At 36.2% G+C, this 12,198-nt stretch overlaps 1 protein-coding gene across 2 annotated transcripts in view; it reads right to left on the bottom strand.

Moving 5' to 3' along the window:
• The window catches only part of LOC107680385 (connector enhancer of kinase suppressor of ras 2), a 36,658-nt gene that overhangs the window by 12,490 nt on the left and 11,970 nt on the right, over positions 1 to 12,198 (bottom strand). Inside the window, exons 1-8 of one of the 2 annotated variants that reach the window (XM_016476257.1) lie at positions 11,469 to 11,628; positions 7,378 to 7,580; positions 6,961 to 7,048; positions 6,796 to 6,837; positions 5,798 to 5,917; positions 4,904 to 4,963; positions 1,777 to 1,845; positions 1,041 to 1,187 (exon numbers count right to left, since the gene is read on the bottom strand). In XM_016476257.1, coding sequence (XP_016331743.1) covers positions 1,041 to 1,187; positions 1,777 to 1,845; positions 4,904 to 4,963; positions 5,798 to 5,917; positions 6,796 to 6,837; positions 6,961 to 7,048; positions 7,378 to 7,580; positions 11,469 to 11,606 — 867 coding nt within the window. In that variant the 5' untranslated portion in view covers positions 11,607 to 11,628. Of the gene's footprint in view, positions 1 to 1,040; positions 1,188 to 1,776; positions 1,846 to 4,903; positions 4,964 to 5,797; positions 5,918 to 6,795; positions 6,838 to 6,960; positions 7,049 to 7,377; positions 7,581 to 11,468; positions 11,629 to 12,198 lie in introns of those variants that run through there. The other variant, XM_016476256.1, reaches the window with a different exon arrangement.

Raw genomic sequence — 12,198 nt, 5'->3', positions numbered from 1 at the left:
TGTACAGTATGTACAGTATTTGAAAAATAATGTGTTTTTTGAACATTAAAGCATGTCAACATATTCTGTTACACCAAATACACGAAATAATGATCTTTAAAATAGCATCATATGACCCCTTTAATGTAAGGGAAAAGAGTTACACGAAAATCCACTATTAAAACATACAAACATGAGACAGAACATCCAATATTTCTCATGATGGCTTATGTAAGTATTCAGGCAAAAATATATTTTCAAATGTAGTCACGAACAGTATGTTAGTCTTGTGCAGTTAGTTTCACTAGGGGGCAAGGCAGTGATTTATCACACACACACATGTCTATAGATCTTTAACTAATAGAGGACCAAGAGTGTGTTTCAAAAACGACGATAGTGTTGCCCTTAGCAACCATGAGTGCTGCATCAGTCAGTTAGCAATGAGGAAAAGCATAGCAACAAGCAGCAGACAGCAACCCGGCAACAGGAGGAAGGAGAAACGTACATAAAAACGCTGTTCGATTTATCATGATCAGTTATAAGTGGGCATTGTTTTATTGCATGTAAACATATAAGTGCATGTCCTTTTATTCTTTAGTCATTTTCAGCCAGTCATTTATAGTGCCGTCTCCATTCAGTAATTCACAAGTGTATATCCACTCTTTAACTGTTTATTTATTCATTCAGAAAGGATTTAAAATCCTGTTTCGCCACAAGTTTATCTGTAATTATGTCAATAAGCATTATGTCCTTCAAATCACCAATGTGGATTCATTCATGAGTGAAGGTCCACTCCGCTCCAGTGTGTCGTGACTGTGAGGAGAGGACACATGTGCAAGCTTTAACTGCATCTGTCTGATACTTGTATCCAGAGCAACCACAGAACTCTGGCTGCCATGGCAACAAGCCATACGGAACTCATTCACTGCTCTGAGATATACTCATACACACACACACACTCGCAAACACTACATATTAAATGGATACACTTGAACAAACACATTGAACTATTCTGACACACACAAACACACACACACACACACACACACACACACACACACCTGCAGGGCAAGTGGTTTCCAGCGGGCATTCTTCAGCAGTGCAGGGGTGGAGCCCAGAGTGTTCTGTGGCCTCTTCTTCAGCGTGAGGATGACTCCACTTGGATCCTCACGGAGACAGTTAACCAAATTCTTCAACTGCCAGCCCACCTGAAAGATAGAGATCATTTAAAAATATAAATACAAAATAAATAAACAATGTTAAATGTTAACATTTACATTTAGAGTAAAGACAAATGCTGGATGTGGATGTGATTAGTGAAAAAAAAAATGTAGCCCCGCACATAACAGATTAAGAATTTGTTCCCTCGTTTTATTAATTTGTTCCCTCATTTTAGTTAATCGGGGTCACGTTGTACTAATTTGTTCCCTAGTTTTGGGAACAAATTAGTACAACAGGGCCACGTTTTACTAAAATGAGGGAACCAATCATTCTTAATTCATAGCAGCGAATTCTTAACTTTTGACTACAATAAATAATATTTTTGTCTGCATGTCATGTGCAGGGCTCTGTAGAAAACATTATTAGAAAGCAAAAAATATTTATGGCCCTAAAAAGTACAATTGCTTATAAAGAAATTAGACATTTCAGACATGTCCTTGACAGGCTTCATGAGATCCACCTGAAAACCCTTGAGCATCAAATGTTAATCAATCATACCTGTTCAAACATTACTGCACATTTTCTAGGATGCAAGCTCAAAACAGATGTCAGCCTAACCCACGCAATGATACACACCACTGTTTGGTGATTGACCTGAATGACCTCATCACCGGCGTGGATCTTCTTACACTGATCTGCAGGAGACTGCAAGAGAGAGATTGAGAGATTAATAACCCCTATTCATTATAGAGATAAATCTGACAGCAGGCATTTCTGTGTTGCATTATATTATCATACATACCTAAATCTTGACCTTCCCTATGAAAAATGTTTCATCAAAATCTCACTCATCTGGGCTGCGTTTCCTATTTGCACTGTAAGCCTAAGTAGATCATAGAGAGCATTGGTGCCAATGGTTTCTACAATCTATGTAGGCGTACAATGCTTTTGGGAGATGCAGCTCTGTTCATTTTCTCTCTCTGTATACTAATAGCTAAAAGTTTATTTTAAAGAATTTCATAACCTGTTCAAACTTAGTAAGCAGTCATCTAGATCAGTGGTTTTCAACCTGTGGGCCGCGACGGTATTGCAGGGCATAGCCAATTACTATTAAAAGAAATCATAATATTGTTAATATATGTACAAATGTCTAAGTCATAACATAATATCATAATTTCATATATATAATTCAATAACAAAAAATAAATATTAAACTGTTACTTTGCTTCCACTAATCGAGCTCGCTGATTGGTTTAAGAATAAACCGCTAATTCTAAAATATTTTTGCTGCATATGCTACAGAACAACAGATTCAAACATGGATAAGGCTGTCAACAGGGTCGCTGAAAAGTAAGCCTGACACTGAAAAGACTCAAAATAAATCTAAAAGAAAATACAGTAGTGACTATCTAGCGCTAGGCTTCACATGTGTGGGAGCGGAGAACAAGCAGCTACCGCTCTGCGTTGTTTGCTCAGAAGTCTTATCAAATGAAGCTTTGAAACCGAGCAAACTACGATGGCACTTGGAGACTAAACACAGTGAATATGTGTCCAAGCCTATTGAGTTTTTTGAGAACAAACTGAAAGAGTACCAAATCAGGAAAAAAACCTATTGAAACTGTGTTCTCTGGCAACGACAACAGTAAAGCAGTGGAGGTAACTTATCGTGTAGCAAAGCTCATCGCAAAGGCTGGAAAACCTCACACAATTGGTGAAAATGTGATTTTACCTGCCGCGAAAGAAATGGTTGGGGTGATGTGTGGAGAAAAGGCCCGCAAGCAGTTAAATCTGATTTCACTTTCAGATAATACAGTTGAGAGAAGAATAAATGAAATGGCAGATGACATAATTTAGAAGTTGGTTAAAAACATTCGAGAGAGTCCCTTTTATGCCCTACAGTTGGATGAATCGACCGATATAGCAAACCTTTCCAACCTCATTGCTTATGTACGGTATGTACATAACGGAGAATTACAAGAGGATTTCCTTTTCTGTAAGTCGCTGCCGACTCAATCAACTGCCGAAGCCATATTTGATATTTTGAATGCATTTATTGTTCATTGCCAGTTCATTCAATAAAGACAGTTAACAATCTAGCTTCTGAGTACTCAGTTATTAACCCAACAAATAGCGGGGTCAGTTCATTTTTTTGCAGTGGGCCGCGGAAACATATGTGTTTGGCCGCGAGTTGAAAAAGGTTGGGAACCACTGATCTAGATGATGCTACTATGCATTAGCGACTTGCAGTACAATTCTTACGGTGACAGTCTGCCTGGAGCGACCTTAGATTAAATGTCTTTCTCAAGGGTACAACGGTTGACATTTTCAAACCTTTTGGGGTTGGACCAATTTTTCCCAAATTTAACCACTAAACCATGCCACACCAGTCCAGAATATTAATCAGAAGATTTTGCATTTGCTCTGATGTGTGGTTCTGTAAGCTTGATGTGGAAGATCATAAATTAGCCGAACAGTAAATGCATTAAGAGTGATAAATCAGTGAGTTCTGTTCTTTCAGAAACTAAAAAAGGCATGTAGCTTGAGTCTAACCTAATTCTACACGTACATAAATGATTTAACAACAGCACTGGAACAATCCACCATTCAAAGCCTCACTCTACCCATCTCTGAAATCAAGTGCCTGCTCTATGTGGATGACCTGGTTCTGCTGTCCCCACAGAAGAGCTGCAGCACAGTATGTGCTTTATAGAGCAGCACTGCCTGAAATGGGCACTGACAATCTGAAGGAAACCAGAGCTGGTTTTCCTATACGGATAAGAAGTCCTATCGCACAGCATCACAAATGATGATCTTAAAATTGACATGAACACTTACAGGAGGTTTAATGTAGATGTAGAAGAACTCAGATGGTGCTTTACATTATAAAATTATGATTGGAGACACAACAGCCACGATCAAATTATTTTATTTATTCATCACATCACTTCTCTATGTGATGTGCAGTATATCAACTGTAAATGTCACACACTGGCATAAAGCATAAAAACTTAGTGGGAAACTAGTGTTGTTAATTGAAATAAAGCTGAAATTAAATCAATTGTAAATATTAGATGAAAAACTTAAACTTTATGAAAAATTAGAAATGTTGCCTTGGCAGATAACTGAAATATGTTTAAGTACTACAATTACTAAAACTGAAATGCAAAAGAGCTAAATAGAAATAATAATTAAAAAACGAATTATAATAATTATATTATAAATATAATAACTAATTATAAAAAATATTGAAATAAAAGCTATTTCAAAATATTAATAAATACTATAACAGCATAACAATTATACTAAAATAGTGTGACAAAATGGTTGAAAAAGTGTAACTGTTTAAGGTACATTACGTCGTTTCAGATGTTTTGCTAACTTTTGCTAGATGTAGACACTGAATCTATCCCAAACACATAAACAGAGGTGACTTTCCCAGAGAGGGTCAGATTTTTTTTTGCTGTTTTCAAACCCTAGGGTTGTCACAGACTCGGGTGTCATTTCTTAAGATACTTGTTTCAGTGCTATCTTTCAGGTAGAAGTGATATTTTATGCATTTTTACCAATGACAGCACCAAATCTTTTGATTCACTGTGACACATCATGTCCTGCTTAAACCCTAAACCTGTAAGGCTGATGATACATGGGGCAACGTTTTGAGAAGCTGTTAATAATTTTAGAGTTTGTATTGGTGGAATTAATATGAACAAGCTCCTCTCAAACATTTATTAGGACCCTCACTATAAGACAGCTCTGAACTCACATTCTCTGTGGTTCCAGTGATCACATGAAGGCCATCATATGTGGACTTGATGTACATGCCCTAAAAAGAGGAAAGAGGCAGTTGTCAATCATAAAATCAATCAATCATATAGTACATCACAACTAGATTAATACAGATGTTTCAAATGGTGCTGAAGTGTGTAATGTCTGTTACTAAATGGAACTGCAAAAAGTTGAAAAGTGATAGTTTTCAAACAGGTTTCCCTGTCTACCATTAGTCACACAAACAGATAGTCCCGTCCCAAACTCCCACCATTGGTTGAGTCAGTGTTGTTATTGTGTGCATTTGGAAATATCGTTATTACTAGTTCCAAGCACATGAATGACCAAGTCGTATTTATAATTGGGAAATAGTGAATTCTAGATGTAAACCATGGTGGAAACACTGATCTATCATAGATAATATGTCTATAATCTATATATAGAAATAAGTGAGTGGAAAGCAAGCCCTAGTAAATGGAAAAGAATGATTTTGCACATTAATTTAATTTTACATGTTGGAGTTGAATCATTTTGAAGGCACAATGTACAGAACAGCTAATAGACAACAAGTGTAAAGTTAATCAAGCGACTTTCGGGGTTCACTTTTTTGAAAACTTTTGAATACCAAATATGTTTGTGCACCACATATTTTCATCATTTTTAATTCAGATGTAGTTATTTGGGTACTTGGGTATTTAGGCTACTTTCATGGTATGCTTCCAGCTTAAATTCATGAAATGCCGTAATAACGAATGCTATTTGCATATGTCTGCAAATAGTTGTCTTATAGTTGTCTCTGCATATTACACATTACAATATGCAGAGACAACTATAATGCACATTCTCATATTTCTGTTGATTTATGAAAGGGGTATTGCTGTTGTTTACTCACCAGGCCCTCGCTAGGCATAACGTTCGTCAGATGGACAACCTCTAGGTGGGCAGACTGCGACACCAACGAATCGGACGACAATGAAATAATGTGCTCGCAGATACCTGATAGAGTCTTACACTGCAAAGAGAGATAAAGACAGAAAGACAATAAAAGACAGACAGTGTTGTCAGTAAATGTTTGCAGTTTCATAGTAAATCTCTCAGTCTAATTAGAGCCGTTGAACTGAAAAGGAGCAGTGATGAAGGCGTTCAGCATCATGAAATATACCAATAATGTATAAGCCGTTAATAAGTCATATGCTATATATAGATTTATTCATGCTATATTCTTTCTTTCATATTTTTCTCTCTATTTGTCTCCATTCTTCCATCCTTCCCTCTATCTCTTTCTGTTCTACAGGCAGTGATCCTGAAGGGAGAAAACTTCACAATCTGCATTATTCAAGATATCCAACCTTAGGCTAAACACACATGCGCACGCACACATAACAGATTTTTGCTTCAGAGCAAGCTAGATACATGTGACTTCACAATCACGTTTTTACTTGAAATATACTTTTAAAGGCTGTGTGTGAGTGAGAAAAGTGTGTGAGTGTTTGCTTGTATCGACTTCACCCAGTAAAATATCTTAAAACCAGCCTTTAGGGATGGAGGATGTTCCTCACTTGTAAAAAAAACTTTTATAAAGTGGCCAAGTAATGTCTTTGTTAATGTCTTAAAGGACATTTTCTTTACCTTGAAAGGTGGTTGCACCTTAAAAGCGGGATTTAGACATCTTCACAAATCAAATAAAACACAACTGAAAAATTCATGTAAAAGGTTTAACAAAAATGTGAATTTTACATTTCTGCTTCTAAACCCTTCGGATTTCCATATGGCTTTCATTTTTAATGCATTACTGAGTCAAAGTAATTGCCTGTGGTAATCAAAATTAGATGCTCTCAATACAGTTCGTAGGGGTTCCTCACAAGTGTGTGTGGCTTGAGAAACACTCACCACATGTAGAATCTTATTCTCAGTTTCATACACTGTGCAATCCTGAGTGGAAAAGAGAAACACGTACATTAAAATAATAATAAAGGACTGGGCTGTTTGTGTGTGTTGAATACCAAAACACTCACACACACACACACACACACACACACACACACACACACACACCTGCTGTACTATGGTGGTTAGCTCTAGACAGAGCTGAACAATGTTGTTCTTCAGCACTGAGTACTCAGAAACACTGACAAATGGAGACCTGCAAACAAAGCAAAACACATACACGAAGAGATGAGGCCATTACAGTGGACAAACAACTAGCCCTATTCCATATAATCAACAAGAGCTACGTTTTTCTCTTTTTTCACATTTTAAACATGACATGACCTGGGCTGGACTCAAACCTGGGTTTCTGGATAGTTTTCACTATACAAGCAAAAAAAATTATTTTGGGCAGCTTATCAAGGCTATTTGATTCACTTTTGACTCATTCCGATCAAGTCTGATTATAGTCCCATTCATTTCTATGATAGGTTTGTTCTGTTCAGCCCAGGTGAGTTCATGTCCTGTTTAGATCTGTTTGAGTACCTGTCCAGCCAGGCTAGTAGATTTTTTGCTGCTCCGATGAGGTCAACGACTGAAGTCAGGAAGTCGTTCGGAAGGCGGCGTGACACCCGTCCATCATAATGCCCCCCACGGCGGCGGCCCGTAATGAAGTTCTGCAGATTCTTAGCGGATGCACTGAGTTTGTGCGACAAAGTCCGCAAATTCTCTGTCTCTAGACCATAGTTCTGCAACAGGAGGAAAAAAAATGTTTACATACCATTCAAAAGTTTGAGGTCTGTAAGATTTTTATTTGTTTTTTTGTTTTTTAATTTAAAGAGTTTTCTTCAGCAAGCATGCATTAAATTCAGCAAAAGTGACAGTAAAGACTTTTGCATCGTTACAAACGATTTTAATTTCAAATAAATGCTGTTCTTTTGAACTTTCTATTTATCAAAGAATGCTGAAAAATGTTTGCACAAAAATTTCCACAAAGCAGCACAACTGTTTTTAACTGTGATAATAATAAAGAAATGTTTATTTGAGCACCAAATCAACATACTGGAATGATTTCTGAAGGATCATGCGACACTGAAGACTGGAGTAATGGCTGCTGAAAATTCAGCTTTGCCATCACAGGAATAAATTACATTTCAAAATATATAAAAATAGAAAACTGATATTTGAAATTGTAATAATATTTCACAATATTACTGTTTTTACTGTAATTTAATCAAATGAATGCAGCCTTGGTGAGCATAAGTAACTTCTTACATAACATTAAAAAAAATCTTTCAGACCCCAAACTTTAGTGTATGTCTGACAAAGCATGATAGATTTATTATTTTACAAAGTTCTTTTCACTACAAAGTCTAATATCAGTTTTGCCTAAGAAGGTCCAAGTTAGTAAACCAAAGCACAGCAGATCTTATATGGGATTACATCTCTGCCACAATTCTGCGCGCGAAAGATCATCACTGTTTGAAGAATTTATCTTCCAGAATCTGGAAAGTTTTGGGAGTTCATTTTTAGTCCATCTCGAGATTTTATCTGTAGAAGATAGCCTGCTTAATAATTATGCACACCTGAATATAAGGCGTTTTTCACTTCCATCCTTCATGAACAATAATATTTAGATTATAAGTGATTAAATACAAGATTAATAGTGGTTATTAAGATTGATGTCATTTGGAATTGGTAAAATGTGCTTGGAAAAAAATATGATCAGAATATCAACTTGCATAATAATTATGCATGCACTGTATTTTCCAGAATTGTGGCAGAGATCTAAGCCTATAATCTTATGGCTGATTTTCTCAATCTGAGACATAAAAGCCACACTGTGTAAGTGTAAGCAGAAGAAAAACCTATCAAGCTGCATTCGCACATCATGTACTGAGGGTCATCACTACGCACTAAGTTACTCAGAAATAAAACACTGCCTACACTGTGAAATGAAATAAAGCACACAATCAAGTCTCCATTCATATCTGGCAAAGGCATTACTCAGAATAAATGTCCTTTTCTCAGAACTGCTGCTTGGAGGCTGTGGAACTGCAAAACCCATCATTTCTGTGAATCGATCGGCTGAATAGTTCAATCACCAGACCGAGCTTGTAGTATTTTCTCAAATGTCTTCTTTTGGGTTTGTTTATAGTATTAATCAGCTGGACCCAACATCTGTCATTTATAGAAATGAGGGGTTTTCCGACTTCCTCTCGATTTTTTTTCTTTATATGGTGTTTGTTGGTACCTGCAGTACTGACGTGCCATTTTCTACTGTCATGACTGTTATTCTCTTATCTAAGCACCACAATCGCTGCATAAATTAGAGCCTCAATGCATATTAATATGCAGACACCCATTCAATGTTCCAACCATTATTATAAATAGATCCTTATATAAATAGGTTCAGCAGTAAGGTCTTTGATGTTGTTCATGGCACCTTTTTAAAAGCTCTCTGAGGTGTCTTTAGAATCTAAATAAGTTTTCAGGTTGCTATGTTTGTCCGAGACCCAAAGCAAAGAAAACGATTTTAAAAGAACAAGCCCTGGAAGGTCTGCAGAATCTTGTGAGGATTTAGGAAGGATCTGGTGACAGGTGACTCTTGTTTTAAAAAAGGTTTAATGCAACATTTATAAGGAGAAAAAGGCTTCAGGATGGTGCTTCAGAGGGCAGCCAATGTATCTTGCTTTACTTCCACTTTTGTATGTTTTTGTTTGTTAATTCTGTTCACCTCACGAAACCCAATAACATAATCCAGAGAGATTCTATAATGTATTTTTTATTTTGCATCGTGTAGACTGCTGAAAAATTAAGGAGAAGTTTCAAGCTGAATTTTTAGTTACCTGCATTTAATGAACTTTGGATGTGCCTCACATGGTCTGTCACTGCATGTTAATATCAGGCATGCTGAAATATTTCTGTTGTTAGGTCTTGCGAGGTATGCACTTTTTTCTAAATGCTATTTTCTTTTAGAGTCAGATAGAAACTGCTAATTTTAAAACCCTCATTTTAGCTAAGTGGTTGACTGACTGGTGATTGTAATGTATAAGATTTTAAATTTATATTATGTTTTTTTTTTTGTTCAAATGAATCATATTTGTTATAATTATAATATTATTATCAATTTTATATTTGAAGAGTTCAGATGCAAAAGCCTCTAAGTGCCATCTGAAATTTTCATCTTAAATGAGCATTTTAATCAGGCTCCTATGTTTAGGTTCAGTCATTTTACTTTAATGGCAATATATAGGTCCTTTTCTATGCCATTAAAGTGAAATAACTGAACATAAATATAGAAGCCTGATAAAAATACTCATTTTAGATGAACATTTCAGATGGCACTTAGAGGCTTTTGCATCTGAACTCTTCTTTGATATATTTAATATGTTTACTTTTAATGGAAGCCTGTAGAAACATGCATTTCAATGTCAAGCAGTGTTGTTATTATTAACTATTGTTTTGTTGATTAAATTTTGTCAATTAAAAAATATAAAATTGGACAAAAAACTTCAACTTAAAAAGTATACAAGATGACAATGTTCAAGTTGGTTAAGTTAAAATTACTAAGACTCAAATTAAATAAAAACATTAAAATGAACTAAAACAAAAACTAATAAAAATGACAAAATCCAATAAAAAAAACTTGAACTAAGATGAAAATGAAAACTTGAAATAAACAAATTCAAAAATTGTCATCAGTGTTTATATACTATTTTTAAAAGCTAATTCATGACTGAGTACAGAGTAGAATTCACTGTTGTCTGCGATCAGATCTTAAGTGTGACCCTGGACAACAAAACCAGTCTTAAGTGTCAGTTTTTTGAAATTGAGATTTATACATCATCTGAAAGCTGAATAAATAAGCTTTCCATCGATGTATGGTTTGTTAGGATAGAGCCGAGATACAACTATTTGAAAATCTGGAATCTGAGGGTGCAAAAAAATCTAAATACTGAGAAAATCGCCTTTAAAGTTGTCCAAATGAAGTCCTTAGCAATGCATATTACTAATCAAAAATTAAGTTTTGATATATTTCCGGTAGGAAATTTACAAAATATCTTCATGGAACATGATCTTTACTTAATATCCTAATGATTTTTGGCATAAAATAAAAATTGATAATTTTGACCAATACAATTTTTTTTTTGGCTATTGCTAAAAATATATCCAAGCACCTTAAGACTGGTTTTGTGGTCCAGGGTCACAAATCATTTTGGACCCTATTTACATTAGTATTTATTGCAGTTCTTCTTGTTTAACCCAAAACAGCTCTTTAATAATAAACCTGAATTCTGCTTCTGAGATGAATTTGCATGAATAGCTGTGAGGATGTTAACTAGTTAGATTTAACTCCTCCTCTCTCTCTCTCTCTCTCTCTCTCTCTCTCTCTCTCTATGATGCATGAATTCCTCCAGCAGCCAACCAAAACCAAAAACGCATCTTCCCTTCCCTCCACACACTCCCTCTTTTTGTGTACTGGCTGGGAGATTCCCGCTGGGTGCTAATCATTCAGTGTTAAGCGGAGTTTGATTAAAATGTCTGTTGTGTCATTAATACAAAACAAACACATCATTATCACAGCCAGTCTCTTTTACACTCACACACACACACACACACACACACACACGTACCAGTGCGCAGAGTAAGTCCACAGCCTCCAGAATGAGCTCCTGGTGTCCGATGCGGGTCACGCCAAGCTCTTCCAGCTCCTGATGGGTGATGTGAAGCAGCTGCTCTCCGGTTATCTGCTCTCTCTCAAATGTCCTCATATACTGCAGCAAACAGTCATCCAACCCTGAGAGAGAGAAAAGTGCAACACGAGTCATGTAATCGTAATTCATTTATGTCATGTAATAAACTTAAAATGTGACCCAGCGTAAAGGGGCTTCTCTCCGTACAGAGAGCTGTCATTAAGATGATTAATACACAACACTCATACACACACACTAAATGCGATGCATAAACACACCGTAAACCTGCAAATGATGACAAGTGGCTAATTCCTGTAATAGTTTGTGCTTTATTCTAAAAAAAGACGATAAACCACTTAGTGATTACAGACACGTCTCTCAAAATGAGACACACACCTGCATTTCTCTCTCTCTCTCTCTCTCTCTCTCTCTCTCACACACACACATTCTCTCAGAGGATGATGCTGGCTGAGAGACTCTTCAGATGGAACATTGTGAACTTGCAGATACACACATTCATTGTCCTTCATAACCAGCTCTGTGGTCTCATATGCACACACGAGATAACCTGCGTGTTAGTTTACCAACGTATGTGTCTATATATGTCTGTGTGTAAATGTGTGTGTGTGTAAATGTGTGTAAATGTGTGTGTGTGTGTGTGAGTGTGTGT

The sequence above is a fragment of the Sinocyclocheilus anshuiensis genome, unplaced genomic scaffold, assembly GCF_001515605.1.
Source record: "Sinocyclocheilus anshuiensis isolate Anshui unplaced genomic scaffold, SAMN03320099.WGS_v1.1 scaffold1262, whole genome shotgun sequence".
NCBI classification, from domain to species: domain Eukaryota; kingdom Metazoa; phylum Chordata; class Actinopteri; order Cypriniformes; family Cyprinidae; genus Sinocyclocheilus; species Sinocyclocheilus anshuiensis.
This window is presented reverse-complemented; position numbering and strand designations above follow the sequence as displayed.